The following is a 25,000-nucleotide window of genomic DNA, read 5'->3' as shown; positions in this document are numbered from 1 at the left end:
TTAAATGTTGTAATAAAATGTGAGTTTGCTGCGTGGTGCTTTTCCTCCACTTCCCCAAAAGGTAAAGAGGCTCTTGCTATCTTTATGATGCTGTGAACATAGTGACCAGGGAAAACCTTGTGCCTTGAGGTTATTAAGTTTTAATGCTGATCTATTAAAATCAGCAATTTGCTCTAGAAGCATAGCTAGCAAGAGAGAGAGCACAAAACATTTTCCCTTGAACACAAAATGTTGAATTTGCATCTCTCTGCGGCTCTTTCCACCTTTAATATGCTTCTTAAAACCGACCCTTTTTGGCCACGTCGCTCGCTCAAGTGTCCAATTTTTGTTTGGCAATGGCTCCTGTGACTTACTATATGTCAAAGGTGCAAAGTGAACGCGACTTTTGTTGCTGCCGTTGGTCTTACGCCCAAACTCTTTCGAGTTATCAACGGTCACAGGTCGCAACTCTTTCGAGTACGATCACAGTTCTTGGTTTTCCGGGAGTGGGACAGGAACCCACAACCCTCTGATTCAAAGGCGAGGGTGCTATGAACTGAGCCGCAGTAGAGCTTTCCTTGCAGGCTTTGTAATTGGAAACGTCCAATTAAAACTGACCCAAGTATTGACCTGTGTTGGCCTCATTGGGATGAAGCAGAGTGAAAAGGAAGGTGAAGTGTGGAGCTGGTTGGTTTTGGGAGAAGGATTTATTGCTGTTGACAGGAGAAGGTTGGAGGAGGGGGGGGCGGGAGAAGGGGGCTGGGCAGCGGTGACGTCTCTAACCTGCTGACAACACCCAACTTACAGCGAGCTCTCTGCCCTCTGCCCGCGTATCGACGGTTTATTGCTGGAAAACATGTAAGTTTTTCCTGACGTTACCTCACCTTTTGCATCTTTATCGTCTTTCCGCCAACCTGTTTTTTTTTCTGCTTCTTTTAATCATTTCTTTGGACCCGATTTCCGCCTCCAGCCCGGGGGCCGGACGTGGAGGCGCTCAAACCCCGTCCAATTTCTAGGCGAGGCCGCAGGCTTGTGTTGGAGGGAAGGCCGCAGACTTGTAGTGTTCAGCCGCACAGCCCAGAAGCCAGGGGTTTAGCCTTTTATTTCCTAAATGTTAAAATTCAGTACAGGTTCCAAATCGCAAACTGGTAAAAAAAAACCTTTTAGGGACCAGTAATTTTCGAAGTGCTAAAGTTGGGTTGAGATTAGTTTAAAAGTTTGGTTGATATACCGTTGATAAGGGAAGGAAATAATCTTGGCACATCTTGACCAATTTGAAAAGGATATCTTCCTTTCTTCCCTTTTTTGCAGTTTTAACTTAATTTCAGTGGTTGAGGAATTTTGTTCTCATTTCGTTCAGAAAGTGCTGTATTTGTACTATCCAGCTGTGCCTGTGCATTAGCTTTAATGACTTTTAAAAGTTGGGACTGAATGAAGTTTATCATGTTGGGCTTTACTCTTCTTCTGACCATACATAGCAGGAAGATAACTGGGAGTTGCCAGCACTTGTAGTTGGGAATTCTGTGGAAAATCTTTCTGAGGTGGGAACTTTGGAGTGTTAAGGAACTTGGGGTTCATGACCAATGTGGGTGAGGCAGAATAAAAGTGGGGAGTTTTATGCAGCTGCCCTCAAACTCTGTGAAGGTTCTCCCCTCATTGAAACGCTTCTGGAAATCCCTGAAGTGACTTGCTACTTAAGAGTGATAGTCCCATATAACAATAGAAGTAAAATCTGAATGTCAAAAAAAGGAAATTTCATTTCCTTATCTTGCCCTCCCTCATATATTTAAGGTTGTGCAATATTGCACTTGTGAACTTGATGTTGCTGAAATTTGGGGAAGGGGTGAGGCATGTGGCAGGAATATATTCAAGTGCAAAATGTAATGCAGACTGTTCTGTCAGACTTAAATAATTAAGTTATAGTTTTCAGTCAATTTGAGTTAATGCTTTGGTTCTCAATCAGTTGTTAGCTTCCAAATTAGTATAATTGTGTTCCTTTTTAGATTTGAATATATATTCCATTCAAATATAAAGTGAAAGAGAATATGTAGATTAAACCCAACTGCTTAAGTGTGGTTTAGGGAAACATTGACACTGTACCATTGTTCATTGCTTCTAACCCATGAACCATTGTAAAGTGTGTTAGTAATAAGTTTTGCAAGCCACTAGTTGGAAATGTTTTTTTTCACTGTGTTTTGAAATTGTGCCAAATTACAAGACTTGGGAAGCAAGTGGCACCCTCCATTTAAATCCAGGATCCTATCAGTGAACTTCCTCAGAACTTGTTCCGAATATGAATTATGCTTTAAATATCAATGGATGACTGCCTGTGGACTAGTCACAGCTAAATTCCTCTCCACACTGCTCGTTTCCTTGGGACCTGAGCCTGTTTGAGCCAAAGTTGGAGATGATTAGCCATTGATCTGGCTTTTGGTAGCTTGTCTGATTGGATGTGTGTGGACTTGTGCCAAACCAGCATTAGCCTTGGCGACTGAAAATACTCTTATGGCTTATTTTGGAATGAGTCACAGTGTGTGTTTGAATGGGAATGGGGGTGGGTGGGAATGGAAGAGCAGCACTACCTTAATCAGCATTACTTTTTGAAAGATTATCAAACTATTTAGTGATAGATAAAGTTTCAATTTATTCCTTCTATCCTGGGGAAACTAGGAAGTGATTAACATAAGTGTGAATTTTTGCCATCAGCAAATTGGCATCCTGATCTGCCATGAGGGCATGACTTAGTTGTGAAAGAAATCTTAATTTTCTAGTTTATTTAGTGCACTATTGCTAGTATTCGAATCACTTAAGTAATAGAACAACAACTTGTATTTGTATAGTGCCTTTAAAGTAGCAAAACATCCAAGTGCTTCCTGGGAGTGTTGTCAGACAAAATTTGAAGTAAGATATTGGGACAAGTGAAAAAGAAACTCGGTTAGGGAAGTTGGTTGAAAGAAGCCAATAAGTTTATGGAGGGAATTCCAAACATTAAGGACCAAGCAACTGAAGGCATGGCCACTAACAATGTGATGAGGGGGGGTGTGCGGTTGGAATGCACAAGAGGCCAGAATTGAAGGCGTGCAGTGACCTTGCAGCGTTTAGGGCTGGAGATGATTAGAGATAGGGAGGGCTGAGGCTGTGGAAAGCTTTGAAAGTGAGGATGAAAATATTAAAATCAAGGCATTGCCAGAGCCAACCTAAATAGTGGGGACAGGGGTGATGGATGAACATGACTTAGGATAGGAACAAAATAATTTTGAGGTGCAAGGTTAATATTGAAATTTGCTGCTTATCTGATCATCTTTCTTTTTCAACCATTTTGATTCTTGATTTCACCACCACTACTTCACCCTGGTGTTCGTGAATGTAGTTTCCTTTCCAGACATTTCCCATTTAAGAGGATAAAATCCAAACTGACAAAGGATCTGAAATATTAACTTGTTTGCCATCTCATGCTGGTTGAACAATATTAGGCTTGTTTTCCTTCCAGAGCTGGGGATCACCACTTGGGCCTTGCTCCACAGGTGCCATTTGTGCGCTATTACCCAGTGGTCATGGTTTATGTGCAGAGTTTAATGAGTGTCGAGGTGATGGGGTGGGTGTCATTATGTCTTGCGTCCTTCCCTGTCTGTGTGTCATGGGATTTTGCTTAATATCTCAGTCCATGTACTTCTGGTGCAGCTCTGCCCGAGATTGACCAAGTATGTATTAAGTCTAAGTTCTGGAAGAATGATTGCACCTGACAAAAGCAGTTTGCTTTTGACTGATGCTTCAGCTGGCCTATCAGGTACCTTGATTTGGGGGAAAAATCTCATTCTTGTTTTCAAATCTCTCTCTAGCTCTCTCATATCTTCCAGCCCCATAACCTTCCAATCTGTACTCCTCCAATTCTGGCTTCTTACTCCTCAGTTTTAATTGCTGCACCGTTGGCAGTCATGCCTTCAGCTTTCTAGTCTATACCACTTTGATCAAGCTTTTGGTCATCTGTTCTATGGCTCAGTATCAAATTTTGTGTAACACTCTTGTGCAGCACCTTGGTGCATTTGTAAAATGAATGCAAGTCATTTTTTCACTGGCAAATGCCTTAAACCTCTGATCAACTGAAGCTTGTGTGTAGCCCCATTTACTACTTGATACAGAGAAGGTTTGATAGTTGGTCCCTTGCGAGTTGGAGAAAGGTAGGCACTTAAAATAAGCAAGATGGGGATGTGCAGGTGAAGTTTCCAGTAAAGGATAAACTTAAGACTCTGGGCAGCAGCACAAGTCACTAAGCATCTGGTGTCTAAGTACCAGAAGTTTGCTATTCGTGGGCTGAGCTATCATTGCTCACTTTGGACCTGCATGTAATTTCACTACACCACTCGTGCAACTTGTTTTAAACATATTACTCTTTATCATTTTTATTGTAAGGGTGATGTATAGATTTGAAAATGACTCTTCCCTGAATGGATTACCTCATCGTTCAGTTGTCGGCTTGCATTGCAAAAAGCAATGGACCCAGCATAATCCAACAGATTAACACACTTGGAGATGCAGGGCTTGCTCTTTTGGTGATGGGAGTTCCTGAATGTTGAGACTACCAATATTAGCTTTAATGTAATTGTAATTTTGCTCGTGGAACGTGCACCTATTAGTGGTTAGACTTATCTAGTAGTGTCTCAAAGTACACTTTACTAATTGTATTACTGATGTCATTATCCTCCCCAATGTCCCGGCCTCAATACAGTCAAAACTATTCTGGGATAGCGTGTGCCACACTTCTCACCAACTTTCTTTTGCCCCCTGTTTCTGCTACAGCTGTAGATTCCTCGCTGAGGTATGGGTCCATGTGGTGCTGATTTTCTCGACTATCCTGACACAACCCAGCCATGTGTAATCCTTGACCTGAGTACAGGGAGAAGGGTCTCAGATTGCAGCTAAAGCCCACTCTGCCCTTATGCCAGCATGTCTATGCACCCACCTGGTTCATAGGCATTTAGGATGTATCACCCCTTCTATTGCTAGGCAGCTAAAGTTAATTGTTAAGCCTTTGCAACCTTCTGTAATAATCTGTACTCCTGCATTTCTGGCCATGTCTTTGAACCACTAAGCCATAGAACCATAGAACACTACAGCACAGAAAACAGGCCATTCAGCCCTTCTAGTCTGTGCCGAAATATTATTCCGCTAATCCCATTGACCTGCACCTAGTCCATAACCCTCCAGACCTCTCCCATCCATGTATCTATCCAATTTATTCTTAAAACTTAAGAGTGAGCCCGCATTTACCACATCAGATGGCAGCTTGTTCCACACTCCCACCACTCTCTGAGTGAAGAAGTTCCCCCTAATGTTCCCCCTAAGCCTTTCCCCTTTCACCCTAAAGCCATGTCCTCTCGTGTTTATCTCTCCTAATCTAAGTGGAAAGAGCCTACTCGCATTTACTCTGTCTATACCCCTCATAATTTTGTAAACTTCTATCAAATCTCCTCTCATCCTTCTACGCTCCAAGGAATAAAGTCCTAACCTGTTTAATCTTTCCCTGTAACTCAACTCCTTAAGACTGGGCAAGCCCTGGAATACCTTCCCTAAACCTCGCTGTCTTTCTAGCTTGCTTTTCTCCTTTAAGATGCTCCTTAGAACCAAGCTCTATGACTGCTGTAGTAACCCCTTATGTGGCTTGGTGTCAAATTTTATTAACACTCCTTGAGGTTTTGTTATATTAAAGGCACTATAAATACAAGCTGCTTACAGCCAATCAAAGCAAGTGTGATGCAGCAAACCTGGCAGCCAACTTGCACCCAGCAAACTTCCGCAAAGGGTAATTAATTCATAACTGGGCAATAGTGTTGGTTGAGGGATAAATTATAGGCCAGGACACCGAGGAGAATGCCCTTGCTCTTCTTTGAAATATTGGTGGGATTTTGACATCCATGTGAGAGGGCAGACAAGACCTTGATTTAACTTCTCATCTGAAAAAGGCACCTGTAACCATGCTGCAGTTCTTCTGTACTGTTCTGAAATGTCAGTCTTAATTTGTGCTCGAGTTTCCCCTGTTTATCTGCTTCCTAAATAAGCCACTGGATTTATAATGGGAGTGGTTCATCCTTTTTTATATTTTAAAAGAGCCTCTAAAATTCAAGCCTTGGGCATTAAAAGATTTAAAAAAAAAGGGACATTGCAGACTGGATTTAATATTTTCAGTTTGGGAAAATTCTAGGCTGCAGTTAACTGGCTGTGACTGTAGGATAGTTTTTCCCTGCAAGCAAGCCAGGCTTGTTTGAAATTTCTGGACTACTTAATAGGAAGACTGCTGGTGGTGTGGGGACAGCACACTGCCGATTGCATCCTCTGTCCCTTGGAGCAGAAATCAGTATGGACAGTTTGACCAATTTTGTGAAAATGGAATTTCATGCCAGCAACAGCATGATTTTATAATAGTGCCTTTAATGTGGTAAGACTTTCTGAAGCACTTTATGGGAGTCTTATCAAACAAAATTTGACACTCAGCCACGTGAGCTATTGGGACAAGTGACCAAAAACAAGAAGTAAGTTTTAAGGAGCACCTTGTGGAGGGAATTCCACTGCTTGGGTCTAGGCATCAAATACATGAAGGCCACCTGTGCAACAATATTAAAATCGGCGCAAGAAGCTACAATTAAAGGAGTGCAAAGTTCTTAAACTTGTAGGGAGTGAGACAACAGATGAATTTGAAAACTAGGATGAAAATTTTAAAATCGAGCTGTTGTCAATGTAGGTCAGTGAGAACAAGGTGGGGGAACAGGACTTGGTGTATGTCAGGATACCAGACTTTGATTTGAGGCTCTTCCTGTCCAAAAGCTTTCAGTTGTACACTTGTTGATGTTGGTGTAAGTCAGGCTAACAAACATGTATTCCTTTACTTTTCATTGCAAAGTGCTTTTTTGAAATTCACCCAAGATTCTACAATTCCAAATAGTATGTGGGGTATTCAAGAATAAAGCACCCCGCATTATCTGTAGCAACACTTGCTTTTGGCAGTGGTTGAAAATTGGTATCAAGCCAGCAAAGCTGTGGATGCTGGAATGCTAAGCATTGGGTGTGGAAGCTGAGATCTCCTGTGGTGAGGTCAATGGTGAGACTACTTTTCCATCTGCTATTTGGCATTTCAATAGCTCAGTGACCTTTGTCCTGCTCTTAAGAGACATTCTTGAGAGATACAGGGACTGCTCCAATTCAAAAAGGCAGCTCACTACCACCTCAAGGGCAATTAGAGATGGGCAGTAAATGCTGGCCTAGCCAGCGATGCCCACATCCCATAAATGAATTTTTAAAATTTTAATAAAGAAAAAACTTCCACCTTTCACAACCCTGGGATGTCCTAAAACACCTGAGAGCCATTGAAGTACATAAGTGTGGTCACTGTTGTAGAGAAACATGGCAACCAGTTTGCGCATAGACCAGGAGCATGCTGTGTATCATGATGAGTTAGTCTTTCTAATCTGTTATCACTATTTGTCTGGTTAATTCAAGTGACCAGACAGAACCAAGTCTATGTCAATTCTTTGTATTAGTTCAACATTATAAAGGAGTCCTGATGGTGAGACTCTCAAGTACACATGTGCAAGACGAGTAGGGTAATTAGCTGAATGTTTTGCTACCCAGCATCCCCCCCTCAAGTCACGCACGAACCTGTCTTAGACATGTATATTGGCCATCACTGTCACTGGGTCAAAATCCAGGAACTCGCCACTTAATGGCACTTTGGGAGCACCTTCACCGATACAGACTGCAACTGTTTAAGAAGGTGGCACATCACTACCTTCTCAAGGGCAATTAGGAATGGGTGGTAAATGCTAGTCTTACTAATACCCATAACCTATGCAATGATAAAAATGGGAATTGGTGACTTTTCTGCACGTTGGATACCAAAAGACCAATTGAATACATTTTGCACAGGCCCTGTACTTGGCGGTCTTGACATCGGGGCCATTTTCTATTAAACCGATGCAAAGGTTTCACATTTGCTTCATGTCATCCAGTCTCTGAAATATGCAATGTGGTGGAGCAGAGGGTGACTGTCTCCAAAGTGTCATCACTAAATACAGATAAGGAGCTTCATTGTCCCTGCGTTATAATTGTTATCAAGTGATTCAGTTCTCTCTCAGGCTGCGTCAGAAACTCCTTCATAACCATTCTCCCAGTGATCTCATTGGCAATTGCTGCTTAGACAAAGGGTTATTGACAATTTGTAATTGCTCAATTCTTAACGGGATAGTGATGGAAGATTTCTGTACAGTGTCTACCCTTTCTTAAAAAAATAGCCTCTTGCTATTTTTCCACTAAAACTTGCAGTCAGCAATTTTCTCTTTCCTTCCTGCCCCCCACCGCCTTGATCGACGGTGTATGTCATTAGTAAGTCTGATCGCAGCAGGAATTGCATACATGGATAAAAACAATTGCATACATGGGATTTTTTTTTCCAGTTTTTGTGTGATGTATGATGAGCTCAGACCTTGCACTGGTGCTGTTATTAATAGCATGTACTAATTGGGTGCTGTTTTAGTTTGGATTAAATGTAAGTGCCTTGGGGCCAAGGTATCTCACTAAATTCAGTAAGGGAAGTCACTAATTTAAAAATGTTGTCACGACCACGTAAAAGGCGTTTCCAATGAGCTAAGAATTTGTAAACCCCCTTTTAATTTGCAAGTAATTCAATTTAAAAGCTTTATTCTTAAGATAAGGGTTAGTTTATTACGCAACTACTGCTGAAAGTTACTTGAGTAAAAGTGAAAGGTTAAATCCAGATAAAGGGGGAGAAATAGAGACTTGCGATATTTTCAGCCCATTGCTTGAATTCCTTTCTGAAGTGAAGGGGTTGAAACTTGAGGTTTGGTTTAGCAGCTACGATGGCTGAAGTTGAAAAGCCGGAGTTTCCCTTTGTAGATGGACTCGATATGTAGAACAGTTGCTGGGAGAGAGTAAGGACTCCTTTCCTTGTTGGAGACTACAGGTACTGGCACTTGAAGATTGCCTAGTTTCTTCTCAACGGCCCAGGGATGATTTTTATGGATGCCTTACTGTAACTCCAGATGGCAGGGATCCTCTCCTCTCACATGCGGTTTATGGTTGTTTCAGCTGAAAGCTGTGTGCTACTATTGTTTCCCTCACTATCACATAAAAATGGTTTCTTACAACCTCCTTTGTACAATCCAAAAACACAAAATGGCTGCTATCCCCAACTGTTGGATCATGCTTCCATTTCAGGTATCAGGTGAGCTCTGGTCTTGGGCGGGGGAGGGAAGGTATAGTCCCATTCATTGTCATTTTAGCCAAGGTTATTAACTTTTTTAAACGTCCCTGCCATTAACTTAAATAGTTCCCATTCTCCCAAGTTTGGGGAGGTATGAGTTTCTGTTCAGCCTTGTGGAAATGCATTCTGAATTTTCACATGTCTAGATATATGTACTTGCAATCCACTTGGAGCCTTCTAGAAGCTTGATCACATTGCAGTTGTAAAAGGTCAGGTGACTTTTGGCAGCCATCTTTGAGGCTTTCCATTTAAAAGGGGGATCAGCTGTTTTTACAAAATCTATAATATCACAACTACACATTCGTGGCAGCGTATATAATGTATGGTAGCCTTGGTCACTGTGTAGTACAAATAGGGTAAACTGAAAATCACTACGGAGTCCTGTTAAATCAATTTCTGCTTATAACATTACCGATCCAACATTCTCCAAACATTCACGTCCTGTGTAGTATCCAAATTTTCTATGTTCTCACACTGACCTAATTAGATGCTTTCAGTAATTTCAGGCAATTTAAAATTTTGGTATATGCAATGGAGTTGCAATAGTAACTTTCTGTTCATTGATTAGTGTCTGCTGTAGCTCCGGGGATAGCTCTCATATCTGAGACAGAGGGTTGTGTTCAAAAACACTGCTCCAGAGACTTTAACACTTTTTTAAAAAATTATTTCAAGGGATGTGGGTGTCATTGGCTAGGCCAGCACTTATTGCCTATCCCTAATTGCCCTTGAGAAGGCGATGGTGAGCAGCTGCCTTGAACTTTTGCATCCATGTGGTGTAGGTTCATCCGTAATGCTGTTAGGAAAGGAGTCCCAGGTTTTGACCCAGTGACAGTGGAGGAACAGCAATATAGTTCCAGGTCAGGACGGTGTGTGGCTTGGAGGGGAACTTCCAGGAGGTGGCATTCCCATGCATCTGCTGCCCTTGTCCTTCTAGGTGGTAGAGGTCATGGGTTTGGAAGCTGCTGTCAAAGAGTCTTGGTAAGTTGCTGCAGTGCCTCTTGTAGATGGTACCCACTGTTGCCACTGTGTGTTGGTAGTGGGTGAGGCCCATTTAAGGGGGGCTGCCTTGTCCTGGATGGTGTCAGGCTTCTTGAGTGTTGTGGGAGCTGCACTCATCCAGGCAAGTGGGGAGTATCCCATTACACTCCTGACTTGTGCCTTGTGGATGGTAGACAGGCTTTAGGGAGTCAGGAGGACAGTTGCACTCTCAGAATTCCTGGCCTCTGAACTCTTGTAGTCATGGTGAATGGCTGGCCCAGTTCAGTTTCTGGTCTGTAGTAACCTCCAGGATGTTGATAGTGGGGGATTCAGCGATGGTAATGCCATTGAATGCCAAGTGACAATGGTTAGATTCTCTCTTGCTGGAGATGGTCATTGCCTGGCACTTGTGTGGTGCAAATGTTACTTGCCACTTGTCAGCCCAAGCCTGGATATTGTCCAGGCCTTGCTGCATTTGGACATGGATTGCTTCAGTATCTGAGGAGTCACGAATAGTGCTGAACAGTGTGCAATCATCAGCAAACATCCCCACCTCTGACCTTATGGAGGGAAGGTCATTGATGAAGCAGCTGAAGATGGTTTGATCTAGGCTGACACATTCAGATCTCATACTGAGGGAGTGCTGCAATGTTGAAGGTGCCATCTTTAGTTAAGACCTTAAACCGATGCCCAATAAAGACCAAGGCACTGTTTTGAAGGGAATTTTTTTTTCCCCAATGTCCTGGCCAGTATCCTTCAACCAATATCTAAAACTGATGATCTGGCAATTTGTGGGAGATTTCTGTGTGCAATTTCTCCTCTCCCAAGTTGAGCCCATTTGGGTGAAGCGATCATTGACAGAGAAATCTCTTGATTCTTTTTCTATCAAGGGATCATCATCTTTTTCTCATGAACCGTATCTTCGGAAGGAAAGATTGTGCCAAGTGCAAGGGATGTTATGTACCTTTCAGTCCTATATGCTCACTCTCTAATCTTCCACTGCCCCAGACATGGTCTGGGGAGTGATCTAGAGCGATGAAGGGCAGACTTTACTTATTCTAGAGGCTAGGGTGGGATCTATGAGCAGTCAGTTAATTTTCTGTGATCTTGGTTGTGGTGTAACAGTAGTGGGGAGGTGGCTGTGTTCCAAGAAGGGAAAGTTTTTTTTGAAAAGCCTCAAATCTAATTGTCACCGTGCCGATGCATATTTCTAATTGTAATGCAGGGAACTATTGCTTCTTTAACTCCCCTGTTCCATTATACAGATCAGACCTCCCTCCAGTGGCATAAGATCAAATTGCATCCCCACACTTTACCAAGCCCTGGAGTTTAGGATGAAATTTTCAATCCTGAGTGTGTCTGGTTATCTTTTTGCAGTGGTTCAGGTTATGGAGTATCTTTTTACACTTTGTACTTTTAAACCGGTTGAGGACTCTGTTTGTAATGAAACTGGAATGTTCTTTAGAGCTTTGGCTAATATCAAATGTTTCTAGACTGAGTTTAATGCCGTACAGCCCCATATGTTGGTGAATAACCCTCAATTTTTCTTTGGGTTTTTGGCAGATCCAGTATTTTCCCAAATGCCCATTCTTAATAACTTAAGTGTGCAGATGACTAAGCTGTGTAGGCCATCACTGTGCCTCACTCTGTTCATGCGTGTGAACCGTAGCAGTCGTCATAAATCAATCAGTAGTTAACTGGCAGCCCTGATCATCTCCCCTACCCAGGGTGTTAAAATTAATTGAAGCATCTACAAACTGCTGGCTTGGAACAGGCCAGGAATTGTACACTGGGCTGCTGCATTGCATGCTCCGGGAGATGTGGGACACTTGACTTCTGACTTTTATATAACTTTGGATTATTATAGTGATTTTTCGGTGTGACCTCTGTGCAAAAATTTGCATGAACCCCATCTCCACATTCTTGGTACATTTTTTGGGTAGCTGGCACTTGTCTTTGTAGACTGTAAATGTACAACAGCTTAGACATATCACACACTTGATGGATGGATAAACCTGGTTTCTCATGAATCTGCTTTAACCTCAAGCCAACACAGTCACTCACTTCAAGCCCCATTGTCCACATGTTAAGTTAAGTTTCTCTAGTGAGATGATACAGGAATAATCTGTTCCACTCCACTTCAGGTCTGCCCCAGGCCCCTCGAGTAATCCACCGGTTGGACCGGCACCCTATGGCAGCAACAGGAAACTGCAGCAGACCCAGGCCCAAGTGGATGAGGTAAGAAACAAGAGTTCAACAGAATACCTGAGTGATGATTCAGTTCAATGTGTTTTTAGAATTTGAATATATGGCTGCAGATAGCACATCCATGTACACTCAGTTAAGCTGGGCACTCTTGTATAAACACACTAAAATGCTGGAAATAGTCATCAGGTGATATTTATGGAAAGACAAACAGTTAATGCTGACCTTTTGTCAGAACCGTAAGTATGTTCGTGTATATATGTGGTTCTGAACAGTTGATGGTGCTTCAAGATCTTTCAATAGGATTGCCACCCAGATCCCCAGTATTCCTGGCTTCTTCATAAAAGGGATCTGGAGGCATTTGACCAGGGGAAAGGAATAGAATATGCTGCCTGGCTTTTGCAAAAGCTGAATGTGCAGGCGCTGGCGATCTGAAATGTTCAACAAGCCAGGCAGCACCTGGGAATGGAAACAGAAGTAGCGTTTCATGTTATCAACCTTTTATCAGAACTGGAAGAAGTTGAAGATGTACCAGTTTCATCAACAACTACAAGGGGAGGAGAGGAAAATATAAAATCTGACTGCAAGGCAGGAGTGATTAAATGACAAACGGGAGGATGGTGCAAAAGTGATTGGTAATGACAGATGTAAAGAAATAAAAAATGGGTCCAGAAGAGCTGCAAATGTTAACAGCAGAATCATTACCAGCACCTATACAAAAGCAGGTACTGGATTTTTAAAAGACGGGAAGATGCCAAAAAAACACCGTGTAACAAGTCTGGCAGCATCCGTAGAGAGAGTTGATATCTCTTTTCATCAGAACCAGTATCTGCCAGAAATAGGTCACTTGTGGGAGTAGTTTATAGGACCCCTAACGGTAGTTACACTGTAGGACAGAGAATATAGGAAGAAATATATGGAGGATGTAAGAAATGTACTGCAATAACCATGGGTGACTTTAATCTACGTGTAGATTGCCAATTGGATTTGTCCAAAGGTAGCAGGGAAAATGAGTTTGTAATGCGTTTGGGACAATTTCTTAAGAGCGGTACTTTCCAGAGAGCAGACTATTCTAGACCTGGTAATGAGCAGTGAGACAAGATTAATCAATAACCTCATGGTAAAGGAGCCTCTGGTGGTAGTGATCATAACATGATAGAATTTCATGTTCAGTTTAAAGGGGAGAAATGTGGATCTAAGGCTAGAGCTTTTAAAAGCTAAATAAAGGTAATTATGAGGGTGTGAAGGCAGACTAGCTAAAGTGAACTGTGAAATGGTTTTAAAAAGTAGGACAATAGAGATGCAGTAGCAGACTTTTAATTCAATTCAGTCACAGGATGTGGGCGTTGCTGGTTGGGCCAGCATTTATTGCCCATCCCTAGTTTCCCTTGAGAAGATGAGCTGCTGCCTTGAACTGCTGCAGTCCATGTGATGTAGGTACACCCGCAGTGCTAAGGCAATATTTAATAAGTTTCAGCAAAGATTTATTCCAGTGGAAGAAGACTGAGAAGGTTGCATCATCCATGGCTCAAAAAGGAATAAGGATAGTATCATATTGAAAGAAACACTACAAATCTGTAAAGATTAGTGGTAGAAGATTGATCAGATTTTATGAACCAGCAAAGAATGACTAAATAATGGAGAAATTAGAGTATCGGAGAAAGCTGGCTTATATAAAAACAAACTCTTACTATGTGTACAAATATTTAAATGAAAAAAGCTAGCGTTGATCTTCTAAAGGGTGAATGTGAGGAATTGATGGAAAACAAGGAAATGGCAGAGGTGTTGAACAGGTATTTTGTCTGACTTCATTGTTGAAGGCTTAGAAAACTTCCCAAGATACTTGAAAATCAAGAGGTGAAAGGGAAGGAGGAACTTTAACAATCACCATCACCAGGGAAAAGATATTGGGAAAACTATTAGAACTAAGGCTGGCCACTGCTCGGGACCAGATGGCCTGTACCCTAGGGTCTTAAAAGAAGTGGCTCCAGAAATAGTGGAGGCATTGGTTATAATCTTCCACAATTCCTTAGTTTCTGGAAGGATCCCAGTAGATTGGAAAATAGCTAATGTAACACTTTTATTCAAGAAAGGAGGGAGACTACAGGTTAATTAGCCTAACATCTGTCAGAGCAATTGCTAGAATCCATTATTAAGAAGGTTATAGCAGGATGCTTAGAAAATCATAATGGGATCTGGTGGAGTCAACATCGTTTTGTGAAAAAGATATGTTGAACTAATTTATTAGAATTTTCTGAGGAAGTAACAAGCAAGGTGGATAAAAGGGAACCTGTAGATGTGGTGCCCTTAGATTTCCAGAAGGCATTTGACAAGGTGCCACATCAAAGGTTACTATACAAGATGTGAGCACAAGGTGTAGGGTACATATTACATGGATAAAGGTTTGGTTAGCCAACAGGAAGCAGAGGGTAGGGATAAATGAGTCTTTTTCAGGTTGGCAAGCTGCAATGAGTACCACAGAGATCTGTGCTGGGACCTCAACTGATTACAATCTCTCAATGGTTTGGTTGAAGGGGCTAAATGTATGACAGCTAAATTTGCTGATGACACTTTGTCAAGAGGAGGTAGTGTCTGCAAAGGGATATAGACAGGTTAAATGAGTGGAGATAAAATTGGCATGGAGTATAATGTGGGGAAAATGTGAACATGTCCACTTTGGCATGAAGACTAGAAACAGTTATTTAAATTGGGAGAGATTGCAGAACTCAGTGGTACAGAAGGATCTGGGTACGTGAATCACAAAGTTAGCATGCAGGTACAGCAAGTGATTAGGAAGGCAAGTGGAATGTTGACATTTATTGCAAGAGAAATGGAATAGAAAAAGTTTTTTACTGCAGCTGTATGGGGTGGAGAGGCAATATCTGCAGTACTCTGTACGAGTTTGGTCGTCTTCCTGGAAAAGGATATAATTGCTAGAACTAGACTAGAACTGGGGGACACAATTTAAGAATGAGGTCTCCGTTTTAAGACAGATGAGAATTTTTTTCTCCTTGAGGGTCTTTTTAGCCTGTGGAATTTTCTTTCCCAGAGACCAGTGGAGGCTGGGTCATTGAATTTATCCAAGGCTGGATTAGATTTTTGATAAATGAGCCTAGGGTTATGGGGAGGGCAGACAGGAAAGTGGAGTTGAGACCACAACTAGATCAGCCATGATCTTGTCAAATGGTGGAGCAGGCTCGAAGGGCTGAAAGGACTTGGGAGCAGGACAGGCCAGTGTTTCTTTGCTGTCTGTCAGTTTGTACTGGTTATGATCTAAAATTGTCGAAGTCTGAAGGCTGTAAAGTGCCTACCTGAAATGAGGGGTTTTGCATAACTTCACTCTCCAGCAAAGAATACTTTGTGACCTGTTCCCAACTCTGGTTCTTGAAACAGCTTTGGCAGATTCTTGATGCCGGCCTTTTGCTAGACAACAGTATTGTACTGTTTTTTTTTAAAACAGATTGGTTTGAAAACTGGATTAACACATGAGTGTTAAAAATCTGCAGTGCATTAAAGAATGAACTGTAACTTTAAATAGCAGAATGCAAAGTGGGTTAGTCTGAGAATGTTAGTTGATGGGTTCTCCATACTTTGGCCAGTTAAAGGTGTTTATATAGGTCTTTGATTGTGCAGGACTTCTCTGCCGTGCTTTCTGATGTTCATTCAGCCTAAAGTGTTAATAGGTTGTTTACTGAAATATCATTGTCCTTCAAGACAGCAGAATCCTGGTTAACATACAGGAAGTTCCAGATGGTTGGTGTTTATATTTTAGAATGGTGGTTGCGGAAAACTGATTTGGGGCTAGATACTTTTAGCAAGCACTCTGTACAAATAGAATTGCAAACAGTTCAGATGAAGGTCATTTGGGCCATTCTACCTATGTTTTTTGTGAGAACTATCCAATTCGTCCCATTTTGCCTCTGCTCTTCCCCATAATTCTGCCGCTTCTTTACCATAATGAAGTATAGTTCCACTTCCCTTTGATTTAACCTGCTTCCACTGCCCTTTGCCTGCATTAACCTCTTGTGTGCACGTTTAGTTTACAGCACAGAAACAAGCCATTCAGCCCAAAAGGTCCATGCTAGTGTTTATGTTCCACACAAGCCTCCTAATTTCCCATTTTTTAAAAATGGAAACAATGTTGTGTGTGCTTTATTGGTAAGTAGCTAGTATTTCAAATTCACCATCTCACCTTGGAGAACTGGACAGCTATTATCCGTGTCCCTACACTCAACTGCCGCTGACCTTGTACTGGTATTGGAAACTAATTTTGTTCTGTATACCAGGGCAGCCTGGAGTCACTGGTCCTGACAACCAGAACTCTTAATCATAACTAACCATATTTTCACTCCCCAGTAAGTGTTGAAGTAGGTGGATTATAATGGAGATGCCATAATGACATTGGTTCATGAAGAGCATTTTAACTTGTATACAGGAGGAGGCAGTTCAGCCCATCCATGCCTGTTAGTTCTATGAAGGAGCAGTAGTACTTAATCCTGCATCCCTGTTTTTGTTTTCCAAAACCCTGTGTTCCTCATTTTTCAGTACCTGTCCTGTATCTTTTCAAAGTTAATTATGGAATTGATTTCCACAACTCTCTTCTGATATGTTCCATCATGACTTAGTTATTGGCCCATACACCAGAGGCAACTTTTTCTCTATCTGCTGTATCAAATTTCTTATCTTTAAAAGCAAAAAACTACGAATGCTGGAAATCCAAAACAAAAATAAAAATACCTGGAAAAACTCAGCAGGTCTGACAGCATCTGCGGAGAGGAATACAGTTAACGTTTCGAGTGTGCATGACTCTTCAACAGAACTAAGGAAAAATAGAAGAGAGGTTTCCTTTTGTCTATGACATCTTTTGGCAATCTCCACCTATCACTGGCCCTCTATCCAGCTCTACCTGTCCCACCCCCCCCCCACCTTAAACCAGCTTATATTTCACTACTCTTCTATTTTTCCTTAGTTCTGTTGAAGAGTCATACGGACTCAAAATGTTAGCTGTATTCCTCTCCGCAGATGCTGTCAGACCTGCTGAGTTTCTCCAGGTATTTTTATTGTTGTTTTTGTTCTTATCTTTAAACCTCTTTTAGGCCACTGTTAGGCCATCACTTAACTTTCTCTATTCCAAGGAGAATAGCCTTAACTTTCTTCCAATCTCTCCATAACTGAAGTCCTCATCCATGAAACCATCCCGGTAAAGTTTATCTACACCCTTTCTGAAGCCTCTACGTCTTTCTGAAGTGTGGTGCCCAGAATTATTCATAACTCAACTATCCAAGGTACATCCTGTTTGCTATCCATTGACTGTTTTGCAGAGAGAGTAGATGAATGTACAGGGTACAGTCCCCTGCTGGAATAATGGTTGCTGGATTGGTTGACGTCTGTTCTACTGTTGACCAAATTATCAAATTGAATTTCATATGTGAGCTCTCTCTGGATGAAAAATGAAGAAAAGCTGCCGCCTTGCCTTTTTTAAAAAACAACTTATGTTCACTCATGTCCTTCACTGAATTTGAATCCTTGGATTCTTGCTGATGTACAGTTCATAGAGCCATCGAAATTTCACTCGAGGTCACTGGTACTACAGTTCCTCGTGGCGGCTTCATCCTCCAGCTGGCATGAGGAACTGCAATTTCTCATTAGGACAAATGTGCTTCACAACCAAGCTGATACAACACATGTTACAATGGATAACCTAGCCCGAAGCTTGGCACCGGACTCGACTAGGAAGATTTCAAGTTTGAATTATCAATGAATCAATGCACAAGGATGCCTTTTGGCTCATTGTATCAGTGCCAGTTCTGGGTCTTTTTTTTAAAAGAGCTATTCGATTAGTCTCACTCTCCCTTTCCCTGCAGTCCTGCAAGTTATATGCTGTCAAGTATTTATCCAAGTCCCCTTTTGAAAATTACTTTCAAGTCTGCTTCCTCAATTCTTTCTGACAATGCTTTCCAGATCTCACTTGCTGCTTGAAACATTCTCTTTTTCTCCCCCTCCATTTTTGCCAATTATTTTAAGTTGTTGTCCCTTAATTACTGATCCTCCTACCACTGGAGACAATTTCTCCTTATTTACTTTTAGAATCCTTTGTCATTTTGAACACTTCTATTAAATTTTTCCCCTTACCCTTCTCTCTTCTAAAGAGACCAACCCCAGCTCCTCTAGTGTTTCCCTATGTAATTGACATCCTGCATTCCAGTATCATTCTGGTAAATCTCCGCACTCAAAGACCTTGACATCGTTCCTGAAGTGTTACCTGGAATTGGATACAATGCTCTAGCTGGGCCTAACCAGTGATTTGTGAATCGGCTGAATAAAAGGAAACTGAGTTTTCAGCTGAACCCCTCACGTAGTGGGTCGAGGATCTCTTCTGTTTGTGGGGCTGAATGATTCTTCAGTTTCTGCTTCTACATCTGTTCCAAGTTCTGTAGGGAAATGCAATATGTTGAGTTAAAATTCAGGGATCGGACCTGGTGGTATACTAAATCATGTGGACTTGTTCTGGATCATTCTTCTTCTGTAAATGGGAAGTCATCTGAAGGGGTTTATCCAGATTTTTGTGTGGGATGTGATGCTGGAATACCTTTGCCTGTTGTGGGTAGTCTTGATATGACAGTCAAGGGTTGCAATTCGCAAGGAAAATTAGGCACTGTGTTGACCTTTCCATTGCTGTTGAGAATAGATCCTGATGGCAACAACTTTACTGGGGTGGATGCAGAAGATGTGATTTTAAACATGAGTGGAATTGACTGGGTGGATGTGGAGTTGTTGGTTCCTTGTTTTGCCTCTGGTGCTATACCAAGGTAGCTGTTTACAGAATATCAGACTATCTCCAGCAGAACACCACCCACTTCACCTTGCTTCAGCTCAGCTACTGCTGTAACCCTCTATACCTTGGTTACTGCCAACATTCTGGCCAACCTTCCATTCCTTCCCACTTTTTTTTCTCAGCCCACCCAATACCCTGCTGTTTGTAGCCTGTCACATTTTTCCCTATCACTCCTGTCCTTACTCTGTACACCTTGATTGTTATTGTAATCCCTGTCTCTTCCACCCCCGCCCCCTTTAAAAAATCAAATTCTCATTGACTTTACTGACTCTAAGGGGTTTAAAGTAATCTCTAAGCTTCTCTAGCCCTATCAACCACCTTCTCCCATCTTGGCCTCTAATACATTATCCCTCTTTGTCTAACCATTGATATGGCATAGTCGGACATGGCGGCATAGAGGTAATATTGCTGAACTAATAACCCAGGGACCCAGGTGAATGCTCTGGGGACATGGATTCAAATCCCACCGCAGCTGGTGAAATTTGAATTCAATTAATAAACCTGGAATATAAACAGTCTCAGTAATGGTGATGATGAAACTACCTTTGATTGTTGTAAAGACCCATCTGGTTCACTAATGTCCTTTTTAAGGAAGCAAATCTGCCATCCTTACCTGGTCTGGCCTACATGTGACTTCAGACCCACAGCAATGTGGTTGACTCTTAATTGCCCTCTGAAATGGCCTAAGAATCCATTTACCCACTCAAGGGCATTTAGGGATGGGCAATAAATGCTGGCCTTGCCAGTGACGTGCTCATCCCATGAAAGAATAAAGTCCCATTCCCTTTCCAATCTGGAAAGGGATCCCCTCTATGAATCCCCTCCATCTCCCTCTCCTTGACCCTTCTAAATCATCCTTTTTAACTATTTAAAATCTCTTTGCACTGCTAAGCACCTTGGGACTTCTCTTGGGTGATACCTGGCTGTCTGCCAATGGAAAGATATCATATCCTGCATGCTTCCACTTGCCAATAGGAGATGTTGCACAGCAATTATTTAATAAGAGAAATGTGTTAATTCTTCTACCTCGCTTTTTTTTTTATCATCCTTACAAAGCATTTAGTCAAATCTCAATTTTTATCTCTCCACACTTTGTTCAATATGTGTTTAAAGGTGGCAGGAACCTCATGAGAGAGATGAGGTGCCCTGGTCTTTGACCTTCTGGTCATCTATATAATCAGAGAAATTTTTCTTTACACTCCCTTGTGCTTTGTTGGCATTAGGTTGTGGATATCATGAGAGTGAATGTAGACAGAGTGCTTGAACGAGACCAAAAACTTACGGAGTTGGATGACCGAGCTGATGCACTTCAAGCTGGAGCGTCTCAGTTCGAGACCAGTGCCGCAAAACTAAAACGCAAATATTGGTGGAAGAACTGCAAGGTAAGGTCAAGGTTCTTCTCTTTTCTGTTGGCTTTAGCTCTATCCACCAGTTTTATAACCCTTCCCAGTATGGCAATAAAAATATCTATCTGACTTCAGCTGATTGCTTGTCGTAAGAAGTAGGCATTTGGATTTATATCTCACATATCTGTTTGGGAGGTTATGTGCAAGCCACATGCTGGCTATGTTGTTGGGAGGTGCTGACCTTCAAGTGAAACCAATTCAATTACAGATTCAATCTGTTTGCATTGACCTTGGCCTGTGAGAACAGCTGGCACAAGATATTCTCATGATGTCTGGCCACATCCTTCCCATGACAACACTGCTGGGAACAGATAACTAGTCAGCTTCATTGTGTAATTGTGTTGGTGGAAAAAGAACACATCAGTTAGCCCAGGTCATTCACTTTGTATTGGCATTTTTGACTTGAGATGCTGAATAAAATGCAAGGTTGATGGAAGTTAGAGTGGATTGTTCTACATGGAACCGATACACTAAAGCTCATTGAACAGTTGATGTTGGCTATCTGTTTGTTCAGCAGTAATTATTCTGACATTGATACTTTAGTATTAAAACTCTTTTCTCTCTCTCAGATGTGGGCAATATTAATAGCTGTCATCCTGATCATCATAATTGTCATAATTAGTGAGTATCTAAGTTTTTCATTTTTCTTTTATTGTTTGTTGCTCTCAATCTTTTCTCCCTCTGTCGGCTGTTCTCTAAATTTGTCTGGTTTGCCCCTTTGTGAAGGAGCAGCTTCTGCTCATCAGCTCCAACTGAATTCAGATTTCTTTTAAATTTCTAGCCGCTGGTCTCCATAAAAGTGAACCATGAAGCTGTCATAAAAATAACTGAGTCCTTCAGGGAAGGAAGCCTTCAGTCCTACCCAATCTAAGCTCTGCAACTCCCAGTTCCACACTCAACATGTGATTTACTATCCACTACTCCCTGAAGTGGACAAGCAGCCATTCCATCATATCTAATCGGGTAACCAGGGAAAGTCAGTAAATGACGGCCTTGCTATTGGCACCCACATCCCAAAAATCTTTTTTTTTTTTAAATCTAGCAATAAGGCTGAAATCTGACTTTTCAGCAGGACTAAACTCATCCTGTATAACATATGGTCTGGTGTTGTACCACTTGAGGTTTGTGTCTCTGCGGTAACCCTGAGCATTGGTCATTTGAGTAACATGTTTGAGCAGTTTCTTGCTGCCAAACGCTTCCTTCAACATAGACACAATTCAGTACAACAAACCTGTAATCACTGAAATGGTCAAGTAATAAAGATGTTATGTACTCTCTCTCATGACTAAACTGTGTCTTTTTCCTTTTTGCAGTTTGGCAGACCACATAAGACCAACTTCATGCTTGGAAGTTGGAGGCAAACGAGGACTTTCTGGTTTCAACCCACCTTATCTACTGTGTTTTTAAAGAGTTAATTTGTTTGTCTATTGGTTTAAACATTATGAACAACTGGGGGAAATTTGATTATAATCAAGAGTTCAGATAAAGTTGTAAAGCATTAATCTCTTCAGTTTGACCCTCATTGATTACATACTAAACTTGTGATGGACAAACAAGGCAACATGGCACCATTGGTAATAACTGAAATTGGCGCCATGGCCTTGGGCGGGACCAAACCTTCTACAGGAAACTTGAAGTCCTAATGCTACAAACCCTTGATTTTTGATCTTGTGTATCCTCATTGAGGAGGCTGCCACACACTTGAACTCCTGATCATGATCAATCTTTATCAAGATGGTTGTCTGTAATAGTCAAGCTGAGCAGATGTGATTCTTTTTTTCTTTGCCCCACCTCTCTAAGCTATCAACTTTTTTTTTAAATAGGCATTTTGTAAATTCTTGGCAATTAAAACCCATCTACTTAGAGGTTTTAGATGAAGCTAGAATGCAAATTAAAATGTTGACAGGCTGCTGCTGTTAGTCCTGGCCACTAGGACTAGGCAAAGATCGAGTAATGGATCATGAATGTTGGTATGTGCATGGAGATGTGGGCTGCCTGCACACCAAACCTTAAGGGGAATACTCTAGATGAGAGGGGCAATCTGGATGCCCAAGTGAGACAACTAGTCAATAACAATCGTACAGTATTGTCCCTTACATCTGAGTTTCAATGGAACCAAAGGTTCAATTTTGCCAGAGTGGTGTGTTCCTTTTGTCATTTAAGTTAAATTAGGAGAATGTTTCCTGAATTTGTAGTTTGCAATGCTCTGTTCCACTTTCATTTCACTTTTTATTGAACATGTTGTTTATATCATGCCCATAGTAACACACTTTCTGAAGAAGTTTCTCCTTTTTCAAAGGTCGAATGATGTACTTTTCAAACCACTACCTCCTCTGGCAATTTGTTTGGCTTCTGCCTCCTTGGGCTACTTCCAAGATGAGCTTTAAGGAAATTGTGGCTTTGGCCATCTGGACTGTACTGTCTTAACCAGTGGTCAGTGATTGGTGTAGGAAAGCCTAGTCCAAATCCTGCCCCCCGAGCTGAAAGAGATAGGCCACTCTCAGTAACGCCTAAAATTGTAATGGAGTATTGCAAACTTGCAGATTTGGTCAGTAATGGAATTTTTCTTTTATCAACAAAATATGTCCTCAACGTGCCAGTTGCCACCTCATCCCTTTTCATGAACGCTCCAAAAGAAAAGCCAAAAAGATGTTTATTTTGACTCTTGCCTTGTGCCTTATCTGCTTAATGTCTCAGATTAGAGTAACATTTTAGGTTGTATCTTTAAAATTTATATGGGTCTCCGCTTTGAACCTGTACCTTGCTAAATGGAATTGGGCTTTCATGAACCATGTGCAAATCTTGATAAGTGATAAGGAGTTTTTCCTTTGAAGTTTTTAGTATAAAAAGACACTGAGCAAAGGGGGAGAAACTTGATGTTCCAGATGCCTGTTGCTTTAGTGTCACTTTGGTGTTGGTTGAAGGCTTAGCTAGTCACTTTTTTCGGCAAAAATTTGGTTCTAAGCCTTTAATTTTATCACCAGCAATTGGCCTGGGTTCATGAACCTAAGAAAATCTTCCTTTTTTGCACAAAGGAGTTTTAAGAGGAAATCTGTACACTCCTGAATGGGACTTCAAATGTCAGCATATGCACAGCATCTGAACAGGCTAGTCTCTCTCCCGCAGTCCAGTGGACCAGTCATGCTGGCCCACTTGCACTTGTCATTCACGTTTGCTGGTGATAGCCTTAGATGAATGTTGCAAATTGTCTAGCACTGTTTAACTTTTTTATTGCACTGTAGGCAAATTGTGGGCAACACATTGGTGATTGGTATTTTGAAAAGACCACCACAGCTGCTGCATTTTGTTGAAGCACAGTCACTCAATCATTGTGAGATGCTTCTTTGCTTCTCTCTCTTGGAATAAGGAGAGAATCAAAGCTGATCACTTGCCTCACCACCATGCACCCCACTCCTAATCTGAATAGCAGCATTAATTGGCTGGGTCTGACCAGAAGGATGGTGTATGAAAAAAGATTGAAATCAGTGCTGGCAGGTGATGTATGTCAAGTCAGGCTTATTGACATTTTGTGAAGACTGAAACCTGAATTAACCATCACTTGTTGATATAATTGATCACCAAAAGAAGCTTTTTACAGTATTTTTCAATGAATCGCACTACTTTAAACATCAGTTGAAGTGACTTTAAACTTGAGGTGCCTTAATGCCTTCAGCCAGTAGATTTAACTTCTACTGAGTTTCGTGATTCTTTGTCAGAACTTGCTGTTTAGCCTCTAGTGCTGTAGTTAACTGCCACTCTGGCTTAAAAGTGCCCAGCAGTTACAGAAACCCAGATAAGTGCCTCTTGGGTTAATAGTGCCTCACTTAAGCTTTGTATAAAAGTGTAATTGTCCAGGTTAGCATTGCAGCTAAGCCTGTTCAATTGTATTTTATTGTATGGAAGATTTAATAAAGATGTTTCGCAATCCAAAGGCACGTCGTTGAATTAACATGTACACAAGTGAAGTACTGTGTTCTTCATATTCTCTTTCCAAATCCTAACTTCCCCACTCAAAAACACCTTACATTGCAAAACTTAATTGTTACAAATACTTGATGCAAAAAAAGCTGCATGCAATATTCAAGGTACCACGACTAAGGTTATGTGGAGCAGCTGGGGTTGTTCATGGAGCAGAGATGGTTACGAGGAGATTTGATAGAGGTGTTCAAAATTATGAAGGACTTCAATAGAGAGTAAGGAGTAATTGCACCCAGTGGCATAAGGGTTGGTAACCAGATTACACAGATTTAAAAGAACCAGATGTGACATAGGAAACACTTTTTTTGCAGTTAGTTGTGATCTGAAATGCACTACCTAAGAAGGTAG

General features: G+C 41.5%; 1 protein-coding gene across 1 annotated transcript; it reads left to right on the top strand.

Annotated features, from left to right (window-relative positions):
• The first annotated feature begins 732 nt into the window (after positions 1 to 732).
• LOC144690440 (vesicle-associated membrane protein 3-like) lies at positions 733 to 24,605 on the top strand. The gene is made up of 5 exons (XM_078557951.1): positions 733 to 837; positions 12,373 to 12,466; positions 20,492 to 20,650; positions 21,244 to 21,295; positions 21,988 to 24,605. Coding segments are annotated over exons 1-5 (324 nt in total). The 5' UTR covers positions 733 to 835; the 3' UTR covers positions 22,005 to 24,605.
• The last annotated feature ends 395 nt before the right edge of the window (positions 24,606 to 25,000 follow it).

The sequence above is a fragment of the Cetorhinus maximus genome, chromosome 15, assembly GCF_964194155.1.
Source record: "Cetorhinus maximus chromosome 15, sCetMax3.hap1.1, whole genome shotgun sequence".
NCBI classification, from domain to species: Eukaryota; Metazoa; Chordata; class Chondrichthyes; order Lamniformes; family Cetorhinidae; genus Cetorhinus; species Cetorhinus maximus.
The sequence above is the reverse complement of the archived record's forward strand: the minus strand, read 5'-3'. Positions and strand labels throughout refer to the sequence as shown.